At 39.2% G+C, this 25,917-nt stretch overlaps 1 protein-coding gene across 3 annotated transcripts in view; it reads right to left on the reverse strand.

Moving 5' to 3' along the window:
* ctnnal1 (catenin (cadherin-associated protein), alpha-like 1) overlaps window positions 1–7,796 on the reverse strand; it is a 57,973-nt gene extending 50,177 nt beyond the window's left edge. Inside the window, exon 1 of one of the 3 annotated variants that reach the window (XM_026930001.3) lies at window positions 7,266–7,796. In XM_026930001.3, coding sequence (XP_026785802.1) covers window positions 7,266–7,361 — 96 coding nt within the window. In that variant the 5' untranslated portion in view covers window positions 7,362–7,796. The remainder of the gene's footprint in view (window positions 1–7,265) is intronic. The other 2 variants (XM_026930000.3, XM_026929999.3) reach the window with 2 other exon arrangements.
* Between the last annotated feature and the right edge of the window lie 18,121 nt (window positions 7,797–25,917).

Raw genomic sequence — 25,917 nt, forward strand, 5'->3', positions numbered from 1 at the left:
CAGTATTTCCAAAGGCCCGATCTGCGCATGCTGATTATTTTTGCCCAGTAAAAATGATTTTAACACTGCTGCAAGTGGTGGGATTCAGAACGAGTAGCTTGTGCTATACTTGCATAAAGGTGTGTCACAAAACCATAAAGCATGTTATGTTTAAGCATAGCTCCATACCAAATGAAAGTCAATGATGAGTGGGATATTTAAAAATCTTTTTCTGGTTGTTGAACCTTCTTGTCCACTGGGCTATGAATAAAAACATAAAATAATAGCCCAGACATTAAATCTGCTTGTCCTGGACTCCTGGGCTACTGAATCGTCCACCCTTGATCATGTTACAGCTCCGATTAAGATATCATCCAGCCTGATGACAAATTGCAGGCCCGTGTAATGGAAATACAGCCTGGAGCTCTTCCAATATGACAAATAATATCAAAAAAATGCACCAAACACTTTATACTCGCGAGTCAGAGACCTGAATCAGGAAAGTCATGCCCTGAAGTCATGGCCTGGATTCATGTTGCTTAGAAAGCCTCTATAACTGACACCCTGCATTCATGAGAGCAAGAGATCCCGTCTTCCAAACTTCAGTCTTCAGTGATAGTCTCATGGTGGCTATGCTGCTGAAAACAGCCAATAGTTGGCACATTGCGTAGATACGCCATTCCAGAAACTACTATGTATTATAGTTAGGCTCCATCAGTGAGCAAAGGGCAACAGATCCATATCGCCTTTTCATTTTCTAGCGACAATGTAACTGCTCTCTTGGCAGCTGCTGAAAAGAAAAATTTAAGGAAGAGGATGTAGTCATTCGCTGGCCAGGACACAAATTGACTGCTTCAACAAAAGATGCTAACACATGCCTCTGTGGGAACTGTCAAGTCAGAGATGTGCCCAATGTATAACACATGGATAAACTATATTTCCTTTACTTGCACTACATAATGCAGTGCTTGTGGGATCTGGTGTCCTGAAAACTAACATTCACACAGACAGAACTTTATTTCTGTCCGCGATGCATGTCCTAAAATGCCCAATTAACCCATATCTCTATGCAATTCTCTCTGTAAGCCTTTACATGGATGGCTGGGTTGTAGTTGGCTGTAGAGTTTATCATCTCTGGCTTTGCCTTTGCTGGATAAGTAAATACAATGACGATGGGAACAGCACACACATAGCTCACATCCAACACTTCTACACACCATACGTGATGCCTATGTTGTTCTAGCACCGGAAGGTACTTAGCATTGTAATCCCTTGTGGTTTACACACACAGCTCTGATTTTTTCATCACCAAAGGAAGCATGCTGTCTATTCTTTCTGCAGTTAGTTCACCGCTCTGTCCTGCTGTCTTTCCTACAACCTGTAATTAACTTAGCATTACAGAAATTCTAGATTCTGTATTTAACTGAAATATCAAACATGTCTCCCTGCCAGGAGCGCACAGTGGTACATTAGAAGAACTTTTGTGTAAGCTACTTTGTGAAAAGATCCCCTTTACTGTGTAACTGAGACTTTGCATTTGTCAGATTGTGTGCTCAACTGAATACGCGCAACTCCCACATTTTCACAACCTAATAATGGTTTAATTTACGGAAGTGTGAGAGGCACAGAATTCACAAAAGCATGAAAACTCGACATAACGTGAGAAAGAAAAAGAACTCTCAGTCCAATTATAGCTGTAAATCTTTTTTTTTTTTTTTTTGGGAGGGAAAAAGTGCTCAGCTTGGCAGAAACAAAAGACAGAGCCAGCACAAATATGTAATAATGAGCCTTTCTTTTCACAGGATTTAAAAATTGGGCTGATCAGATCAAAGACTCAGCAGAAGCTTCACAAGTCCTGTCCTGGCTCAAGATCCGAGATCGTGCAACACAGGCACAGCGAGCTAAATTAATATTCACAGAGGAAAGGCCTTGAGAGTGAGTGAGAGCCACTACAGACTAACATAAGTTAGGGATGTTTCAAATGGTCAGAAAGAGTGAATGACATGAAAAAGAAACAAATCAGCTGCTCCTAAGGCAGGCTGAACCACTGTGTACAGTCTGGAACAATTGTGTACCAGTTGTGAGAGTTCTCTAAAAGCTATTTAAAGCTAAAGTAAAGTGATTTTGGTAGATGTAAGCTGAAGCTAGCTGGTTTTGAAACTCAAAATCGAAACACACAAAATCCTCTCAGGCCTCGTCCACATGTATATGGATATTTCTGAAAATGTAGTTTTTACCCATTTTCGAAAACACATCCCCGTTCCCACAGAAACAATATGAAAACAACAGTCATTCGTAAACTGTTATTTCAGACGCCTCAAGAATAACATTAAGAGCATGTGTATCGTGCGGTAGAGAAGGCAAGATATGGAAAAAAGAAAAAAAAATTCACCATGGCCAAAAGTTCTAAAATGAAAAATGACAAACACAAGGATTCCTATGTGTCATCTAATGACGAAACGGAACTAGTGCTAAAGAATACACTTAATTACAAAGTGTTCACTCGGGTCTTATCCAAAAGCTACACTTGCGGTGCGATTTGTCCAGCTGGAGCAATGCAGCAGTACGATGTGTATCGTATTCTGATATCTCTGCATGAGGGTGGAATAATTCAGCAAATCAACATTAAATTGTAGACATGTTATCAAATAAGAAAGTACAGACCACAAAGTAACATCCTGGTCAGCAGCCATGATAATCCAAGTTCTAGCACATCCATAATAGGCTGATGCAGGTTGAAGTTCTGATGTCAGCGTTTTAAAAAAACAAAATCACACGTTTTTCCCATCCACAGGAAAACAATGAAAATAGATTTTTAAAATCTCTCTTCTTCTGAGGGTGTTTACAAAAAAGCTTTATTTTCAGTAACCAAAAGCACAGTTTTCATGTGGATGGGAGGCCAAATTGCAGAGGAAAACAAAAATATCCATATAAAACCCCGAAAGCACAAGCACGGATAGAACATGTGAAGGTAACAGCATTTTTGCACCAGACGGCTCAGCAAATTGCCTACAATCCTCCACATTGACAGTGTTTCCACCGCCAAGCGAGTCGTGCCATAAGAGCCGGGCTGAATTTGGCTACCCTTCTTACGGGACATATGGGTGGAGCTAAAAATGGTGCAGACCATCAACTGATCAAACAGTCACACAGACATCCCGTTTAATGTTTGGGTGGAATAGCTTCTCTTCTAACTGACTAGGCTAAAAAAATCTTAGCTGACATAATGTAATACAGTATGACAGGCTAGTCAGCTAGTTAAGCATATTATTGCCCATGTAGGCTGTAGTCATTATGCTTTTAATGTCAGAAGAATGTATGAGGTAGCACGTCGTGTTTGAAAAGTTGTTGGAAAATTTTTGGGAAAAGTTTGCCTCTGAGTGTGGTGTCTTCTCTTCACTTCAAGTAAAAACGTCTTTATTTTTTCTTGACCGCAAGGTCACTATGTGTTAGGCCACACTTTGCCAGCGTTTCCATACACCTGCATGTTCCTGATTTTGAAAAGAGTGTGCATCATCCATGCAAGCCGATTCATCCACCTAATTAAAGTCAATATTTGTGCAGTGCAACCGACAAGTAGGATTCAGGACGAGTAACTTGCTCTATAGTTACATCATTAAGCTGCACTGCTCTACCGTGAAGCACATTTTGTTTAAACATACATTAAAAAATGGATAGTCCGGACACGTAATCGTCTTGTTCTGGGCACATGGGTTATTGATTTATCCACCCCTTTTCCCTTCTGGCTCAAAAATCTTCAGAATGATGGTCTGCGGTTTGCATCTGTGCTGAGCTCTGCTGTTCAGTGAAAAGCACTATTATTAGTGTAAGCTTTGGGGCTGGGGGGTGAGAGGGCACTAACATGACAGAGGACATGATTGACAGGAAAGTAGAGACTCCTTGTCCTGCTTGCTTGGATAATATTTTTTGAAATCTCTTTAAAGAGCCGGGGGCACCATAGAAACCAGAGTTTCTCTTCTGAGTAGAGCTCTTATTAAAGTAAATGAGAACATCTCCAAATATTACAAAAGGTGTCCTGATTTAATCACAGATTCGACTTTTAGGCAATGGACATGGGCATCGGCAATGATCTAGCACAGATCTGAAGCTGAAGCAGGCAGGCAGGAAAGCAAATTTGGTCGAGCGTGTGGTCTCGGAGTCTAAAGGCATGATTATTACACAGCCGCGGGAGTGAGGCTGATAACAGAGGGGGAGAAGATCAGCACGAACAGCACATCCCTCCAAATGAGCAAACACACACACCCACCCACCCACACAAACACACACACACACATACTTCTCACTTCATTTCCTCCCTGGTTTATCAGTGCACCCCCCTCACACACTCAGACAGCATCTCACAGCATCTACGCTGAACCGTGACACACGCTCTTGTATTTACACAGATTATTTACTCGTTGCCCAGGATGAAATCACTACCGCTGCTATATATTCGCTATAGGGAGCGCTGAAAAAGAAACGCTTGACTGAAGGAAACTTCAATTACAAGAAGAAGGAAAACAACTGTTTTGCTCACAAACCTTCAGCCACAAGCTGGTTATTTACTATTAAGCACCTACAGTTTTAACCAAAGGCCTCCTGAATAAGCAGATACGTCAGTTTGTCTCCGCTTGTGTTTATTGCTGGTGATCTAGCAGTTTGGAGAATTTCTGTAATGTGATCTACAGATGCTGTTACAATAATGATGCATCATCCATTCCCTTTCATTCTGCATGATTTATTGTGATAGTATGCAGGCAGTTACTGGTTTTTACCAGTCTCTTATTGGAGCTCTGCACACATACATCTGAAATGAGCTCCAAGAAACAGAGCAAAATCCCCAGAAAGGGGGAGGGTTATGATCAGGCCAACCTTATTGTCTGAGCTCCACAAGGCTCTGAAACACTGAAAGGGTTCCTCCTTTCTTGCGGTACGTGAATAGACGATTGGCAAGCCTCTATCACTGACCTTTTAGCCCCATCACACTCACCATCAATGCTAATGACCTTTACAGAGTCACAGAGCAAGTAATTCAAGCACCAAGCTGTATGTCCTGTTGAATCCACACTATCCACTGCATAGTGTGCTATTTTGGGAGTTATGCCATTTTGTAGTCTCGTGTGAAAACGTAATGCAGAGCATCCAGTGCACTTAGGAAATCCCACAAGACACAGCAATAAGTTAGTGTCCAAATGATGTACCCTCAAGGTGAAGGACTACACAGAGTGTACTCTGGCATTTGTACGGAATAGGGAGTAGGGCACCATTTCAGACATAAAGCGAGACTGTTTTAGCGGTGTTGTTAAACCACAAAGCGGCCCATGTGCACAATTACGTAAAAGGATGTTAACCTATATAGTGTGATATAGAGTTATCCTTGCACTAGGGAAAAAGGTTCCATGTGGCAGCTTAAAAGGGTTCTATAGTTTGACCATCTGAAGAACCCTTAAAGATCTTACTTTCCCTACCGTCCTTATAGATTTTGCTGATACGCTGTTCTCTATATTAACTGGTGGACCGTGGTCTGGATGTGGACCCACTAAATTATTTCGACAAATTCCAACCAACTCCAACTAACCAGCATTTTTTCCTCAGCTATGGCATGGGTGCAAAAGGAAATATCGTGCAAGAAGATGTACAGACGAATCCTGTCTGCTGCTAACCAGCTGTAAGTACAATACACGCCGCTTTATTCTATAAAGCGTTTAATTGGATGATCACAAGACTAGTACAGGATGAATCATCAAAATATTTTTCTCTCTTCTTTGCCTCTGGAAGTCATGTACCATACAATAAAAACATGAATATCTCCAAAATTATTTTTATATACTATCATACTGATGACCATAACTCTAAAAACAGGTAAAAGCTGTGAAACAACCATTTCACTTTGAGCATTAAAAAGTCATTAATGTCACCATTCAGTCATGGGAGTTGCTTCTCTGGATCTTTGTAAGCGAGCAATTTCATAACTGGACCTTCAAAAATTGCTCTATTAGAAAACAAGGTTCCATCCTTTAAAAAAAATAAATCTTTGGTTTGTCCCACTGGGAAAACCCTATAATAGAGGGTTTATGTTTTCAGAGAATGTTGGAAGTGGAGCTCCTGTAGGAAGACAGCTAGCACTGAGAAGCAGAGCCCCTGGGGAAGAGTAAACAGTGTGAGGCTGTTAGCAGTCAGCTATAGAAGTTCTCTACATGGAGAAAGTAAGAGCGCGCGCACAGCAGTGAAGTGAAACACGAGCGCTGTGCTTTCTAACTGCACTGAACACACAGCCTGAACACGCGGCCTGAGCATGCAGCCTGGACACGCAGCCTGGACACACAGCCTGAGCACGCAGCCTGAGCACGCAGCCTGGACACGCAGCCTGGACACACACAGCCTTGACACGCAGCCTGGACACACACAGCCTTAACACGCAGCCTGGACACACACAGCCTTAACACACAGCCTGGGGACACACAGCCTTAACACACAGCCTGGGGACACGCAGCCTGGACACACACAGCCTTAACACGCAGCCTGGACACACACAGCCTTAACACACAGCCTGGACACGCAGCCTGGACACGCACACACAGCCTTAACACACAGCCTGGACACGCAGCCTGGACACGCAGCCTGGACACACACAGCCTTAACACACAGCCTGGGGACACGCAGCCTGGACACACGCAGCCTGGACACGCACACACAGCCTGGACACACACACACAGCCTACACACACAGACTGAACACACAGCCTGGACACACTGCCTGAGCACACAGACTGAACACACAGACTAGACACACTGCCTGAGCACATAGACTGAACACACAGACTAGACACACTGCCTGAGCACGCAGCCTGGACACACAGCCTGAACACACAGTCTGAACACACACACACAGACTAGACACACAGCCTGAACACACACACAGACTAGACACACAGCCTGAACACACACACAGACTAGACACACAGCCTGAACACACAGCCAGGCAAGTGACATGGCAATAAAACAGCTCCATGTGAACACTGTGGTCAGACAGTTTGAACAGAGGTGAGTTCCCACAGCTTCACCCCGCGACAACACAGCGCTAAATGTCTTTCCCACACACTGCTTTGCGCCTCACTTAGTCGCGTTTTAAAACGAAAACACCGAAACAAGCGGCCAATACGTAAACTTTGCGTGAAATAAACGCAAAGTAAGTAACACCACACCGTGACAGACCTCTCTCTCACTCACTCTCTCAGTCACTTTCTTTCTAATGGTTTGTGTTGACTTTCCTCTCAGAAAACTCACCTGAGACACCAGAGGGATGAGGGTTTGCTCCACCGACCGAGTTTTGATTTCGAGTCCGCAGTCAAAGTTGCCGCCGCCGCACGGAGACGAAGCCATTCCCGGCTAGTTTCTCAGCTAATGCAGGCTTTAGGAAAATCAAGAGTGCGTTCAACGGCGCGGCGATTTCTTGTACACTGAATATCTCGCGCCAGGGGTTGTACGCTATTCGGCAATACCGCCTCCCAGCTGCCTGTCCTTCCCCATGTAGTGGCTGGAGCAGCTACAGAGAGTAGGCAGGCTAAACGGGACACACTGTAACACACACACACACACACACACACACACACACACACACAGGAGAGGAGTGGGTGGGCGCAGAAACACTGAGAGGGAAACACGGCTGGCTAACACGGACTAAGAGTTGGCTGCTTCTCACAACTTTCTAAAATAAATGAACTGAGAATAGCAAGTGTTTGTTTCTGACTCATAAAACACCACAAGAGCTAGAGAAGTGTAAATGGAGTAAAAAAAAAATAATAATAATAAATAAAAATAAATTTAAAAAAAAGTTAACAGGGAGCAAGTGTTTAGCATGTTACTTTAGCCCACAGTGACACAGGCTAATTGTGTTGCTAATCAACAAAAGCAGGTTTTACCCTGCTGAAAACACAACAGAAACTCTCACAGAGTTTGTAATGGTTTTAATGGTTATAATGGGAATTGTATTGGTTTTAATGGAACCTGTAATGGTCCCTGTGGGTCTCTATTGGTAATTTGTTGCCTTCTATTGGTGGCAAATTGTTATTTCTAGTGGACACCATTGAGGACCAGTATGGTTTGTAATGGTATTTGTAATGGTATTTGATGGTTTGTAATGGTATTTGTAGTGGAGACATGGTTTGTATTTTTTTCTTTTCAGCAGCATAGCAAAAACAACAATGCATAACACAAGGCAAAGTGAAAAAATATTTTTCAAAAAAAAAAAAATAGAATGAAGTAAACCCTCTTGGTCTCCAAACTTTATTTGAAGAAAGTCAAATGATGAAATAATAATAAAAAAAAGCATCTGGCAGAGAAATTTCATGAAAACTAAGCAAAGACTGAAGCAATCTGAGTTAGAACAGAGATCACACTCATTTTCAGTAACCATCTTATCCTGGTCATGGTCAGGGTGGATCCAGAGCCTATACTGGGAACACTGGGTGTGAGGCAGGAACACACCCTGGATGGGGCACCAGTTCATCGCAGGGCACCATGGACACAGACATTCACACCTCAGGGAGATTTAGTGTAACCAATCCACCTACTGGTCTGTTTTTTGGGAGGTGGGAGGAAAAAAGAGGAAACCTAGACAGAGATGGGAAGAACATGTTCAAACAGTGAGCCCAAACCCAGCCACAGGCTCAGGATCAAACCAGGGACCCTGGAGCTGTGAGGTGGAAATGCTCCCCGCTGCACCACCATGCCATTCTAGATGTCAAGTAGAATGTGGGTGAAAATTACGCCTGTGAGGATCCGAAGCCTGAAGAGGATCTGAAGACAAGAGCGGTTGGATCCAGTTATAAAGGGAAAGAGTGGGCGAACAAGTTATTAAAGAATATTTATATCACATTCAGAAATGTAAACTTTTACAGAACTGATCTCATTTTGATTTTTTTTTTTTTATTAAATTTGCTTGTATTCATTTTGTCCTAGGTTTAGGCAAACATTTGCACTCAATTGCACATCATCACACAGCATCTCATCACTGAATTGAAATACTGAATTTGTTAGGTGACATTTTCCCTGTTTTAAAACATTACAAGTGTGTGTGTTTATATGGTTTTGGTCAAACTGTATCAATGAAGAATGACAGTTATTTTGTGCTTTGTGTCTTTTTATTCCTTGTACCTGCTCTCTCTAAAATAATGTAATTCAGTGGAGACAGACTGCTGAAGTGAGATGTCCTTTAATTCAATTGAGATTGACCGCAATATCTAGAAGCATTCAGGGTGTTCCTGAGGTCCTGGGTGTGTGACTTCCTCTGAGACTGTTATAATCCAGTTTCTTCACTGCATACTGCTCACTGCTTCCACAGTAGCTGGAAGCAATTGTCCTGTTTCCTGCAGTGAAAGCAATGAAACGCAGGTAAAAATTAATAACGTTCCACCATTTCTGGTTAGACTGCTGAGCAGAGAGGAGAAATCCTGTGACAAGTGACACGTTTGCACAGTGCTGTTGCTGTGTAACCAACTCGAGTGTAAAACAAGCACTCAGTGCATGTGAGTTTCCTCTGAGTCACGAGTATCAGGTGACGTGGGAACACTTCCCCTGAGCAGGGCAGCTGAATCTGTGGCCAAGTAAACGGACCACATCCAAACTAGTACTCCAGAAAGATTAGTGTACAAAAGCACAACATTCATCAACCAGTAAATGAACCATGCTTGGATGGCAAACTACTGAGGGCTTCTGAGAGAGTATGTGAACTTTAGATAGTATATTATAGATAGTATATATGGGTGAAGTGTTTTATAGCTGAATATTTGCCGTTATTATACTTTACTTCTATCATAACCTTATCAGAACATATGATAGTTTTCACATATCTCAATTTTTACAACTCAGGAGGATCATCATCACAACTTTAAAGCTGTCATAACAATGAATAGTTGTTGTGTTGCATCACATACAGAAAAGTCCACATTCACTTGACTGCCACACTACACAACTCTGACGTATAATACTGTCTATTGTATTGTTATAAATAATTGACTACTATGTAATAAGTTTTAGAGGCACAAATATTGATGGGCATTTTACAGCTCATTTAACCCATTAAATTCTTTCGAACATTTCATGAGCTGAACCCGGCCTGGCTCAGAAGTCTGCTCAGAAGAAGAAAACAAAAGAGGTTGGATACATTTTTACAAGCTATGAGAGAATATTTATATCACTTTCGGAAATGGAAATTTTTGTTGATTGATACTGATATCATTTTTAACTTTTTCACTATTAACAACTTAGCATACACAACTTCACCACTTCTGTTGCTTATGATGATGAAAAAAAAGTAAAGTATAACACACAAAGTATACATAATATACAAAGCTTTATATAAAGTATAATATCTATTGTTGCTACAAACTAAATGTCTTTGTGTTTGTCATATTGTTCTAGTTATATGCAAACATTTGTACTCAACAATACATGCTTGTATATACCTTGTATATATATGTATACAAAATGTATATATATATATATATATATATATATATATATATATATATATATATATATCTTGTATATACCTTATATATATATATCTTGTATATACCTTGTACCTTGTATATGATTGCTATGGGGGTTGCTATTCTCCACAGACCTGGAGTTGTTTTTTCAGATTATCAGATTACTTTTTGCTGATAGGATTATTATCAAAAACTGATTTATTGTTCAGTTTTGCATTTATTTTGTACTTATTTGTAAATCATTTACTGTCAGTATTGCTCTTTCAGTGGTCGAGCTGCATGGTTTTGTGATGCTGTCCAACGGCCAGGAATTGTTGGAGTTTGATGAAAAGTGGATTGACAGCAAAAATATACACTTTAGTGTTGCTTTTTTTCTTTGCTAAAAGTAAACTTTAGTGAACAGAACCACTCAGAATTGTGGCACCGCAGTGTGTTTCAGTTCTTTCCAGCTAAAGCACTGAGGTTTGTCTGTTTGACTTAATGACAGCTCACGTTAATATCACACCGTTGCGCTGTTTGTATTTAAAGCACACTCCAGTTGCACAAGATAAATCTGATCAATGGACTTTATGTCTGTGTGTATTAGCATCAGTGGTGCTGTCCAAATTTATTTAGAAGTCATATTGCTGATCATCTTAACTGAATCAAAATAAAATTTGTTGTAGTTTTCACATTAGGTATCCTTGTCTTTAAACGGTTCATTTGCTGATTTAACTTTCCTATTTAGTTCAGCTTTTACTTGTACAACTTTTTACAGCTGCCATGCACAGCAGGACCGGATGGCTGATACAATTTAAATATATAGGGAGTAAGTCGAATATCTCTCAGACAGACTGTTCATTTTTATAGAAATGCTGATGGTGTTTGTTCGCTCTGAGTTGAGCAGAGACTGCAGGCAGAATGCAATGCTCATAAATAGTGTTAGCATACGGGAAAATTGTCAAATAAGCAGATTCAGTTCCCCTTGATAGAAGGAACAGATTTATGGAACATGGGTTTTAGTGAGACGTCTGATCCGAGGTGTATAACTCAACTCCTTTTCAGTCAAACTCTCTTTAGATTACAGCTCCTGATAGCATGTGAGGTATTTGGTGCATTTTAATAGACTGATGCTGAGGCAGAATTTCGGGATTATCACACTGTTTGTCCTCTCAACAGTGAATTATTTTGGAACTCATTGCAGCACTTTATCAAACGAAGATGATCATGAATCATTTTCCTTGAATTTCATTAGCATTTAGTATTATTGATTGGGCCTGGTGCAGGGTTTGACTCTTCTTAATTTGATTGCAAACCATCATTACAAGGTTAGAAACCGTGATTCAGTTATTTTGGGTTCTGGTCTTTGTGTGTGTGTGTGTGTGTGTGTATATATAGCCTGTCTGTCTCAGGTCTATGCATTAATTTTAGGCAAGACCAGGGCACAGGACCAAAGCTTGATTTTAAATGATGTCACATAATAGACATCCAGCTGTTTGCTACTAATAATTTTTTTCGTCAGTCAACATCCAGTCAAACGCAAATGTTTGTATACCCTTAGAACAACATGAAGAAGGCAAACAATGAATGTATGCTATTAGGTTGCTAGTCAGAAAGATATTAGTTCAAAAGATGCCAGTAGGTAAACTGGCTACTCCAAATTGCCCCTAGGTGCAAATGATGGTGTGAATGTGTGTGTGCATGGAGCTCTGCGATGGACTGGTGTCCCGCCCGGGGTGTATTCCTGCCTCGCACCCAGACTGACAGACTGGGGACATGGTAGCATACTGGGAGGAGGCAGCAGATCCTGATGCTAGCTGGTAGAAAAGATCCCAGTACAAACTGACTTGCACTTTCTCTGTCTTACATCAATGAAATGGAGGAGAGACTGTGCGTGTGTGGGGGGGGGGGAGGTTGGTGGTGGAGGGTTAAGGGGTAATTATGGAATTTGACCTCTCATTGCTGATGATCATCTCTACAAACTAGCCCATCTGTCAGGACAGTACAGATAATTAGGTTGTTCTTTGAGGCAGAAGAAATCTTGTGGTTACATGAAGAGAATGTGAGTACATAAAGCTGGAGAGGGGCAGCTGGCTGATGCCTGTGTGTTTGACAGTGCAGTGACAGAGGTAGATATGTCTGAGCTTTTTTAAGCACAGAGAATGAGCTGGAACACACTGAGCAGTTATCACACCTCATTTTAAAAGACCTCACAGCCTGTTGCACAAGGCTATAAACATCCTTCCCATATGCCTCAGTGACATGACCAAGTGCAGGGGACCATTATCACTGAACATGCCAAGATGTTCATTTAGTGTGTTGATTGAACCTAAAAACAATCACACACCTTAAAGGAATAATACGAGTTTTTCCACATAATCTCAATCTCCACTGCATCTATAGTGTACATCCAATTACAACAGGTTTCCCTGTACAAAGGGGAAAAAAAGAAAAACATGTTTACTCAAACTCACTTATAATGGAATTCTAATGGAGTCTAATTGGTGTGTCAATAACTGTTTATATGAAAGCTTTTTTTCTAAAAGGCTTTCATTGTTTCTTCACTCCAAAGAACAGCATTTGGAATTAAGTTCAAAATCTGTACAATTCATGCTTTTGAAGATGGGAAGAATTTGTCATGTTGCATTACTAATGTAGTAAATGCAGGATAAAGTAAACAGGGACGTGCTTCAATTTTGGCCTGTTCACACATGAATACCACAAAATCTCTGGGAAGGATTAAATAAGCAGAATTACTTTGTACTGTATTGCTCCAGTGATGGATAGTTGATGGATAGCTAACACTCCATGATAAAACCTTTCGTTTTAATTTTAAATTCACATTTTGAATATAATATACTGTATTTATAATTTAAATGTTAATGCTGAAATTTTACAAGTGACCATAGACTTCCATTATACTTTTATTTTGAATGAGCAGATTTTACCTTTTTCTCTAAGACCAGGAAAATGGTCCATGGCAATCAAACAGAAAGATCACATACATTTCATGTGATCTTATGTTTTTCACATGTGATTTTGTGAGTAACATGTGATCGTGGGAAAAAAACATGTGAAGGTGCATTTCACCATGTTATGTACTGAAATTGTATGATAAGCCCTGAATTAAACATACTGTATGTCTGAATTAAACTCACATGAGAGTCACATAAGTCATAAGTCACATGAATAATATATGATCACACGTGAAAAATAAATTACTCATTTGGAGAATAATCATAATCATTCCATGTGAAAAGTTCACTACGTGTAAAAAATATGTGAAACATAATCTATGAAGTGTCTCAAAACCACAAATCTTGTGATTTTTTTTTGTAAGGATAGGGATTAGATTGAAAAGCACTGGTGTATTCCTTTAAAAAATATGCTCTCACAGTGTGTTAGCATGCTGATGTTGACCTGAAAATATACATTTAACAATTTTTACTATTGACTTTTACCGTTTGTTTAATGTCCTCACGTGTAAACTACTCTCTAAGGCATGTAAGGTACAAAATTGTCTCTTTCTAATAATCTCTTGTCATAGTCATGTGCTCTTTCCTCATGCACTTATTCCCCAATCAGAATGTGATGTGTTTATATGACACAGACTATTATTCCCTGAAGTGTAAATAATGGCGAGTCAGAATGTCTGTGCTCCAGGCCTGACGCTGCGACCCTCTGTCATTACTCTTCTCCTCTCAAAGGCTCAGCCATAACAGCAGAATCGTCCTCGTGATCCTGTCAAGGATCAAATGAAAACTGTTTCTGACAAAACTGACACCAAGCCACTAAAATTATTCTCTGATGCTGCTGTTTGGGGCAATCTTTATTTGACAGTCCAGCTGAGGTCAGCTGCAATAACATTATGAGCCCAGACAAACCTAAATATAACAGATGCATACTGGATCATCAGTGGGGCTTGTTAGATCCAATAGTGACTCCAGATTCTGTTATGTTTTCTGAAATATTTTGATATTTTTGGCTGTAGGTGTCTACAGCTGTATTAAGCAGTGTCCATTGAGCAAGCTTATACATCAGCTTTGATTATTGTGAGGCTTTTTGGATCGGTGTATTTGTATTATTGCTGTGGATGGAGGCAGTTTCTCTAGAGCATTCTCATGCTGTCCTGTCAATTGCTAACAACCTCAGATGAATATTTCATCTGCCACATAAAACACACTCTGACAGTTGTCCGAAATTAGCACAACACATACAGCTCTTGACAAACATTATTAGTCAGTAGCTAATAAATGCCACTACTTGTGGTAAGTCAACAAACCTTTGTTGCTACCTGTGAAGTAACTACAGAGCTGCCTGTTAAGTTTTATGTTTGAATTCTGAGATATTATATGTAGAAAAACAAACAAGGTCCCTGGTTAAATGTCTAGCTCCACCTACTGGTCCTTCATGTTGCATACCTCAAAGGCAGAATATTTGAACATTGCTACACATTACTTAGAAAAAAAAATCTCACATGTTAAATGGTTCTTCAGGTTTGTTCCTCTGGTGGAAATGACTTTAAAATACACTATATGGCCAAAAGTATGTGGACACCCCACCATCACACCCATATGTGGATCTTCCCCTAACTGTTGCCACAAAGTTGGAAGCACACAATTATATAGAATGACTTTGTATGCTGTATGTTGTATTACAGTTTCCCTCCACTGGAACTAAGGGGCCCAAACATGTTCCAGTGTGCCAATGCCCTGTGCACAAAGCAAGGTTCAATAGGACATGGTTGTACTGACTGCACACCAGGCCTTCTTGCCCAATATCACTGCCTGACCTCACTAATGCTCTTGTGGCTAAATGGGCAAGTCCCCACAGCCACACTCCAAATCTAATGGAAGTCCTTACCAGAAGAGATGAGGTTATTATAACAGCAAAGGAGGGACTAAATCTGGAATGGGAAATTCAACAAGCACACTTAAGTGTTATGGTCAGATGTCCACACACTTTTGGCCATGTAGTGTAGGATTTTAATAGAACACTGGCTCACTGATACAATTATCCAACCAGCCAATCATGTGGCAGCAGCACAATGTGTAAAATCATGCAGCTACAGGTCAAGAGAGTCACCTGATGGTCACATCAGTCATCAAAATGGGGGAAAATGTGATTTCAGTGACTTTGACCTTTCATGGTTGTTGGTGCCACATGGGCTGATATGGGTTGAGTATTTCAGAAGCTGCTGATTTCCTGGGAATATCATACACAACAGTTTCTAGAGTTTACACAGAATGGTGCAAAAAAAAAAAAACCCCAAAAAACATCCACCAAGCGGCAGTACCGTGGGCGGAAACACTTTTTTTGATGAGAGCTGTCAGCAAGGCTATGGTAACTCAAATATTCACTCTTCACTCTATGCACAACACAACTGTGGTGAGCAGAAAAGAATCTCAGAACACACAACACGTCAAACCCTGAGGCAGATGGGATACAACGGCAGAAGACCACGTTGGGTTCCACTCCTGTCAGCCAAGAACAGGACTCTGAGGTTACATCTGGCACCGGCTCACCAAAACTAGACAGCTGAATATTGGAAAAACATTGCTGGGGCTTTTTTCTTTCTTTTTTTTCCCTTTTTTTTTTTTTTTTTTTTTGCTGTGGCTCTATTTGCTGTGCCACCATGCAACCTAATAAGTAGTAGTAATAGTAGAAGAAGAAGAAGAAGAGGAAGAAGAAGGAATAAATACATCGAATAAGTAAAAAAGTAACTTAATAAATAAATAATCAACTACAGAAGGCATATTTGAAAAGGTGTGACTTTTTAAAAGGACATACAAGAGACTACAGCTATCTGTTGCAGATCATCTCATCTGATATGTACTAGTATTGTTTTTAGTTAAGGGCTTTAGTATGTTATTATTAGTATTATTAATATTTTAGTATATTAGTAGTATTCACATTGAGAGGGTACATAATCTGTATTTGTGCTCCTGTGAAAAGCCATTATTTTAAAGAAAAAGTCCAAATCTATCTCTTCAGAATTTATTAGAGAGGCAACTGTATCAGGCTGTGTAACATTTGGTGTCACTGTTTCCTTTACGGAAAGTGAGACAAGTCATGGTCATGCCCTTTCAAAAAAGAAAAATGAGCTGTTATGAAGTCTCCATGCTGTTGAGTATTCCCTAACCATTAAATTTCTTTTGGAAGAGTGTGTAATGATTTTGGGTTCTGATCACGTGGAGATCGGGGGGTTTCTGGAGCAGAGATCTGTAGAATATTTCTTCAGGACAAATTCTTTATGATGCAGCTCGGTTCACCCTGAGCCTGCTGAGTGCAGATTGGTGACCTGACGGAGATCCATCAGAGCAGGGCTCATGGAGATTTTTGTCTGACGAGGACGCGATGGAATTGCCTGGAAGGTTTGCATGGAAAACTTGTCTGTACACTTCATTAAGCACAAATGTTTAAAAGTAAAGAGTTCTCTGCTCGGAAGGTATTTCCATAACAAAATTTTGTCGCAGATTTCTTTAAACTAGTAGCATTGCAACTAGTTAGTGACAATTTATCTGTAGACTATCAGTGCCTTTTATTCAGAGAAGAAATGCAAGCCTTGAGGGGCATTAATGCAGTAGATTCTATGGAAATAATATTTTATTTCAGCGCCCCACATATGCAGCTTAATATAACATGCAACATACTCACTAGAAAGAGGTTCGTTGTCCATAGATAACACAACAAGCTACAAAGTAAAAGCAGCCATACTGCTTCCAGTACAGCTGAATTTGCCATTGGATATGCAACCCCAATGTGCGTGCGTTTTCTAACATGCTGGTGGCTCCAATAATTTGACGTTTCCATTCAGCCATTTTTAGCAGGATTGAATGAGAAGAGAGCACTCATACTCAATTTACACCAGCTCAGAGACAGCTGTGTGCTGTGCAGGCAGCAACATGAAATCCTGATGGGTATCTATTTATATGGCACTCTGAACAGAGCCAGCCAAAGTTCCCACAGGGTCCACATGGGTTTTTCTTTTTAAGTTATTGAAGAGGTTTATTTGACTTGTTATTGTAAATAAAATCACTCTCAGCACATTCATTCATTCGTCTTCAGTAACCACTTTATCTTGGTCAGAGTTATGGTGGATCCAGAGTCTATCCTGGGAATACATCCTGGATGAGGCACCGGTTCATTGCAGAGCACCACACACTAATTCACACACGTATTTCCCACCTAGGGGAAATTTATCTTAGCCAATCCACCTCCTGCCATGTTTTTGGGGAAATGAAAGAAAACCAGAGAACCCAGATGAGCATAAATAGGCAGCACACAGGCTTAGAGGAGGTGGAGGACATGTTTCCCCCTTCAAGGTTTGGAGGGGAGTGAATTGTCCCCCCTCAATCACACGGCCTACACATCCTTGTGTTCTCACTTTTTAATAGACATGTTCTGATTTCTTTTTGTTAATAAAAGGTGGCTAAAGTGTATATAACAATAATATCAATTCTAAATGCATCTAGTTAAAATGAATGGCTAATACAGAAAAGAATAATGTTGTCCTGAACCTCTTTATGGTTTGCTGGAGTTCCCACTCATACAAAACACAAGCGCTCCATGCTAAACAAATATGCATCATAAAAGAAAATGCGATATAAGATAATAATGCATTGCTATGCCTTACCAAATCAGATGTAATGTTAATGAAGTTAATCACCTTAAAGTAGCCACTTAAGGTACTATTGCTATGCTACTTTACAATCCTTATAAATGTGAATAGTTCTATAGTGGAAGAGATATTAGTATTTAATAAAAATGAAAGTTTACTATAATAATTGTGAGCGTGTGATAATGGTGTAGCACATTCCTAATACAGTGTACCCTGAGATCACTACAACTGTTTAATCATATGATGGGTAGGGTAGCATGAGCAGTGTATGTTCTGTAGATATAAGTTAGAAGTTAACAAGTTAACCTTATACATCAATCTAATTCTTATTTATAATCATTTATATAAATCAAAATACATCCTTAATTATTTTTCACTTCAGGAAGCTTGTCTTGGTCTCTTGACAGTACTGAACTGCTTTGCTGCAGTGACCAGTGAGCATGATAGCACCAGCAGATGGCGTCCATCTACTTTTCACTGTCATGTCATATTTGGACCTCTGCTGCAAAGGACCTCTGCTGCACCTTGTAGACGGATTTCTTATTATTTTGTGTCTGATGTCCTCCACCTTTGAAAGCGTGAATCAGACCATTTTTAGGACTGTCCTTTTTATCACTACCATTTAATCATTTATAATTCAAATTTTCCCATGACAAATTTTAAAAAAGTGTTTCAAAAACTGAAAAGACCACTCAATTTTTAGACTATAGCTAAAACAGATTCCAAATAAGTAAATATTCCTGCTCAGTAATGACGACTTGTGGCTAGTAGTGACCCCACGCTGAAGTGTGTGTGGTCTGAAGTTGGAAAAAAAAAGTGAACACTGGCTATGACGCCAGTGAATTGAATAACCCTCATATCTTATGCTTACAAGTGCATTTGCACAAGTATTTCCTTTTTTGTTTACCAGCATATGTATTTTCTGTAGAATTATATTTTCATAGAAAGGTGCTTGTGATAGTGCTTCAGATGTAATGTCAAATATTAAACAGATATCTAGTTAACTTGTGTAAATCTCTGTAGAATGTCTTACTGTTTTTTTTTTTTTTTTTTTTTTACTCATTTGGCTTTTGTGTATACTATATATTGCCAACTGCAGAATAAGTGATCAAAACATTATATTGAAAGTCTTCTGGAGATCTTACACAGATCATCCTCCATGTATGGCTCACAGCCTCACTGATATAGAGGAAATTTCCAAATTTCTGTAGATTTGTTGACAAATGCTGATTGTATCTCAGTGGTGCTGTGTGGATCTTTTCAGAGCACTCTAGAACTGGTTTCATAAACTACAAATGAAAAGCATAATGTGTAACCTGATATAGTTTGCAGTATAATTCCCTTTGGCTTGCTGTCTCTGTACTGTAAAATCAAATTGTTAGCTCTATTTCATAACAAAACTCTCACTCCACCGACTAATGTCTTGAACATCTGATTCTTCCCTATAGAGACAGAAGCAAATCCTCTTGTCACATGCGTAAAATCTCCTTGTCACGTGCATAAAATCAGCATGTGGTTTATCAGGGGAAATCCAACAATCTTAGTCCTAATTCCAGGCAGAGGTCAGAGAACAGGCAGAAAACAACAAACTGCAGTAGAGTAATCCATAACCGTCATCGAGGCCCCAGACATGGGTAACTAGAAACAATGCAACAGGAAATGTTACAAACAAACGCTCAGAAACACACATTCAATGAATGAGACTTTGTGATAAGATAAAGGAACATGAAGGTATATAAACGCAAACTAATCAAGAGATTAATTCAGGATAGGTGCACACGTTAGGTAACAGACCAGTGATGGGACAGAGGTGGAGATAGGACCAAAACACAAGCACATGGCCATGCAAAAAAAAAAAAGCACATGGAATCAACTCAAAACAAAAATATAAGAGCTGCAGTTGACATACTTTGAACCACCAGATACACTGAGAGGGCAAATTCATGCCAGATTTTACTATGGTAGTTTATGACCATGTAACCATGATACTAATGTGGTTTAACTATGGCAGTCTAATGTTAGCCACTTTGAAGGTACTTTATGGAACCATGATTATACCATGGTTTTATTACGGTGCTTCGTGGTAAACATGATCCTACCATAGTTTTATTATGGCACTTCATGGTAAATATGATTATACCATGGTTTACGGTGACATTTCAGGGTAACTATGCTTGTTACATTTTTAACCAAGTTAAACTATTTTTCTATGGTGCTTAAGGATAATTATGTATGTTATACTATGTTATACATAATTATGCCCATTATACTGCTATGGTTACACAAGGAAGCAGGTTACAGTATAAATGGCTATATGCACAATAAAGGCTATTTTGTCTGTATGTACTAAATAACAAAAAGAAACAAGAGTTTAAATGTGATGACTTCTAGATGTTCATGTTGAAATGAATATAAATTATATACAATAAAGTGTGAATTATTGCACAATTCTATCATTTGGTGTTTTGCTAATGATGGTTAAAAAAACCCTTCTTGACGTTGGGCTCTGGGCTAAAGTTCAATATGTGAGATGGTTCAGTTTGCATGAAGACACCACTCCCAAAGGCCAGGAGGTCCAAAGTTCAAAAGTTTCACTATCGCCTTTTTCTATTTGAACAACTTATCACGGGTGACAGACTGTAATCTATAGTTTGCATGTATACTCACTATTCATTGCTGAAATTGATTATACATTTGTTTCTCTCTTTTCTTTTATAATGATTGATGAACAGTGCTGAAGGAAAACATCCAGTATTATAGAGCTGGAGGGTAATGTGAGTGCCAGGCATGACACTTTCCTTTTCCTATGTTGCTAGGACTTTGTTTATAACCTCAGTCCAAATCAAACACAGGGGCAAGAGCCCAAGCAGAAACGGCCATCATAGGCAGATTCATAGTCCTGATCAAAACCAGAAAATATCAAGAACACAAAACAAGTTATAAAGAAACTATCATCCTGTAATTCTCAATAATATCTCAGTAACTTAGAATGGCTATAGAAACCTTGAAAGGGACAGGCCCTGTAAATACGTGGGAAATTCTTACTTATAAACTGGTGCAGTGGTCATAAATCGGTTGAATCAAGAATGTGGGAAATGGCTTAATAAGTAAAAGAAATAAACTACTGGGAAATACGTATTTAATGGCTCTCATGAGCATCAAAAGAAATGAACCTGGCACATTTCGCTGCTTTGTATACTCCCTTGGTGTTAGAGTAGGTCAAACAGACAGATTTGTGGCTCTGAGACTTGGCTACTTTGTGCCTGAGAAAGAAACTCTGTGCAAAGAGAATAATGCAGACTAACTGCTGATGATTGGGAGAGGAGAGAGTGCGGGCCTAGCCAGACTCCCATCTGGAGTTCATAAAGAGTACCATGTCGCTCACCATGCATACGTGGCCTGCTTGAAAAACTACACTTGAGTCACAGGATCCTTCTATCTTTTATTTCAATAAAATTATCTCTTAGGTAAATGTTACTGGCACTTACTGAGGCTGGAGGGAAGAAATATGTGTCCTAATGGTTCTTGTCAGAACTTTGAAATAGAATCTATTGGTTTTGTTTTTCCTTCATTCCCCTTGGCAGCAGAAACACTAACAGTTGCTCTGGATGTCTGATATTAGAGTCTATAAATCTCTTACATTACAATTATACAATTGCTGCAAAAGCTCAATTCTGTATGCACAGTAGGCACTAAAAATCACTAAACAACCATTTTTCTTCATTGTCTCATAGTAAACAAATGGTTAGATTTTAATCCAAAATTGGCATTTGCTTTCTCCTATGTGGGACGGCAGTTCCTAAATGAGATTGACTTAAATTAATAAGTTTGCAGAGGTTTTCTGGATGAACATGCAAAGCGTTATTCACAAAACTCATCCTTTGTATTAATAAGTGTATTGGGGGCAGTCGTGGCCTAATGGATAGAGAGTCGGACTTGCAACCCGAAGGTGAACCTGAAGGTTGTGGGTTCGAGTCTCGGGTCCAGCAGGGATTGTAGGTGGGGGGAGTGAATGACCAGTGCTCTCTCCCACCCTCAATACCACGACTGAGGTGAGACCCTTGAGCAAGGCACCGAACCCCCACCTGCTCCCCGGGCGCCGCAGCAAAAAAAGGCTGCCCACTGCTCTGGGTGTGTGTGTGTGTGTGTGTGTGTGTGTGTGTGTGTGTGTGTGTGTGTGTGTGTGTTCACTACTGTGTGTGCACTTGGATGGGTTAAATTCCTAGTATGGGTCACCATACTTGGCCACAAGTCACTTCACTTCACTTCACTAAAATGTAGTTGTACAGTGTACATAGGGGAAAGGTTTATCACTTTCTTATTGTGGATCAAGCAAGGTACTGAATTGGAGCACTAAAATTCTACTACCTATCAGTAACTTGGCATTATTATGAAATCATTATGGTTATATAGCATAATGATGGTTAGAGCATAATAGCATAATGATGGCATATGGTTATATAGCATATGGTTATATAGCATAGCGAGGTCTCATCATAGACATAAAACTATTACACATACACACTCAGTGAAAGACAAACAGGCAGCACTATTTTGTGACTGCTGTTTTTTAAGTCAAGTTTTTCAAGTGCATAATCATGTTGTGTCTCTTCTGAATAGCATGCTTGGTAAACAAAAAAGCTGCACTTGCCATTAGCCATCTTTTTCAATTAAAATTAAACAAAACAATTTTCCATTTGTGTAACTTGTGTAACTTTGATTACTGCTTACTCTATTTACTTCCTTGTTTCTCCTCAAAATGCATTTTTAAAAATCTACAACTGAGAAAGCAGTCCATCTTGTTCATGCACCTTTTCAGTGACGACTGACAAGGCCGTTTCTGAACATTTGGGGGTTCTAAGCAACAGCTTACCCAAGGGCCCCCCACTCATACAATCATATTATTTTATATGCAAGAATGAACAGCAAAATAATACTTCATTATCCTGAATGAGGTAAAAACAAAAAAGTAAAGTATACAATAAAATAAAAACAATGGAACAAGATACTAGATACTAGCTACTATCTAGCTTACTTGTTAACCACTAGCTTTTTACATTTCAATTATATCCACCAGCAGAAACAAGAAAGTGGTCAAACTGACTAATTCCAATTAATTTGCATACATTTCTTACCATTGTTTTTGGTCCAATTCTCCTGATATATCTTCCTCATGATCTCCATTAGATTATATTAGATACATTAGATTACATACATTAGATTAGATACATTAGATTTGATGCATTAGTTACATAATTCAGTTACATAAATTGTAAATTATATTTTTTGCACACCACAAGAGGGTCCACTGTGATTGCCTGATGCATACACTTTTTGTCAAGGCACCCACTTATACCACTTATACCAAGAAACTGCCCTGACTGCTGATGACGTGTTATAGCCCCAGTGGACAAAAAATTCACAATGCACACAAATTCTAGGAGACGTTTCCCTCTGAGTAATCATTTGACATGACTGTTAACAATAGACCGTGTAAATCTACAGTCTGGACTAGAAAGAAACCAGCCCCAGCCTCTAATTCATAGAATTCTGTGCATTTGGTGGTGCTATTGTTCTTGGTTCCATGAATGTTGAAAAAAATCCACTTCATGCTATTTGTTAACAGCAACTAAGACAATGTGAATGCAACAAATCTGAGCCTTATGTTTCAATTCAATTCAATTCATTTTTATTTGTATAGCGCTTTTTACAAAGGTCATTGTCTCAAAGCAGCTTTACACAAACAAAAGTAAAGTGAAGTGTGTGTGTGTGCCGTCTCTGATGAGCAAGCAGGGCGACGGTGGCAAGGAAAAACTCCCTGAGATGGTGATAGGAATGTTTATGTTTTTTTTTTCTTGAAAGAGAGAGCTTAGCCCTGCTAGCTCATTTATACAAGCCAACCCTGCCTGTGGTACAGTGCAAAAAAATGCACTCAATTCAATACATAGTACATTTTCATATTTTGTAGAAATATTAGGAAGCAGAATACAGAACACTCATAATGCATTTTGTTGTTTGTAGGGAATAGGGAGTAGGTCACTTTTTCATACTTTACCTTAATAAGGAACATACTTTACTATAGACAGATCATAAATAGTGCAGTGTTATTCTGGCACTGACCACAATGTTTGTTTCTGCCTTATTTTTTAGGTACTGAAACACATCTGGAACACAGCTTCTTTGTGACAGGAGGTGAACAGTGCTTAAATGGGAAATTTCCAACATCCTCTCATGATTATGCACAGAGGTTTCAGACCATAACTCACACTTCTGACTAACATCCAGAGGCCTGGGTAGTCTGTTCCAGCTCCCTCCTGAAAATACTTTCCCTATTCACGTATTTTGTATTGATTGTAGATTTTCTCTTTAACATTGATATATTTATCATAATTCTCTGCTTCACAATATTCCAAAATGCATGCCTGCCTAAACAGTGAGTATACAGTATATGCCTAAAATATCTTACAAAGGCCCTATACAGTTATTGGTCTGAAACAGATTTGAATCTTTCTCTCCATTAAAGTTTATTTTTGCAATTTTGCAAGTGTTTTACAGGTTGTGTTGAATAGTCATTGAATTTATTGTCACACATTAAGTCAAGGAAGGCCTGCAAACAATTTGAATGCAATCAAAATGTTGGGACTGTGAGGTCATGCCACAGTTGAGGTTAATTTAAACATTCTTTGTTTTAATTGGTCTGTTACTTCATGGAAAATGAATGCTGGGCTACGATATGGAATTTCTACCCTGATTATTCATATATCTGTGTGACATATATGTAACATGTACATACTTTTTTTTTCATTATTTATCAATTAGAGCTGTGTTATTGTGACATGTGCTGTTATGGTCATCCTTCTCTTACATTACATAATAAATAACATGATACATGCCTTTCTAAACAACATACATATGAGACAGGCAGGAGTCACAAACGTTAGCTAAAACTGTGTATTTTTGTATTTAACTATGTGATAAACTGTTTATAAAAAAATATTTACAGCATATTAGACAACTGCTCATATCAAGTGTATTCAAGGAATTCTGAAATCTTATCCAAGGTTCTCTCCTGTTTAGTTTATATCAGTGAAAAGCATTCATTCTTTGCCCTAATAATGTTGTTATAATAAATTAAAGAGAAACAGAACACATTCATGCGGAAAACAAGTATTTATAACAAAGAGCTTTGGACAGTTGAGATATTACTTATCCTTGCCTCTGGAATTTCCTGCTGCATTAAACAAGTCTCAAATGTGACTAGAGGCAATGTTGTGTCTCTGTCATTAAATTCCCCTGTGTGGAGAGTCTGGCCTATAGCTTTGCATATTCTTACTCACTCTCTTTCTCACTCTCTATGATCCTGATCCTATCAAAACTGTTTCCAAAGCAGCATGGGGTGTTTTCTCTCAAACCTTTCACTGTTAGAATAACACACTTAGTCCTGTCAGACTACCCAGTTTGATACTGTTGAACCATTTTCTTTCAGCTGTCCTTGAAAAACCTTTGTCTTAGTCTTGCACCCTCGCAATCATGTGTTCATAGGCAATTTATGTAAAGACAGTTTCCTGCAGGTCTGAACACTGTTAGTTTCTTTTCTAGAAGGGCTTCTCGTGACCAGCATGTCACGTGCGGCTTTATGGGTGTTTTGGTCACTATTGTGAGTTGTGTTCAAATGCATAATTATAGATGGTATAGTATGTGCCTGCCATTGAGTGAATATGACTAGAGAGGGACTGAATACATATCAGTTTATGATCAAGATGTGCACAATGGAAAATTACACATTTTATCTTTTGTCCATTTGTAGTTATGTTTAATGATGTGGAACATCCGCAAGTTAGTTCCT

This window comes from Pangasianodon hypophthalmus, chromosome 23 (genome assembly GCF_027358585.1).
Source record: "Pangasianodon hypophthalmus isolate fPanHyp1 chromosome 23, fPanHyp1.pri, whole genome shotgun sequence".
Lineage (NCBI taxonomy): Eukaryota > Metazoa > Chordata > Actinopteri > Siluriformes > Pangasiidae > Pangasianodon > Pangasianodon hypophthalmus.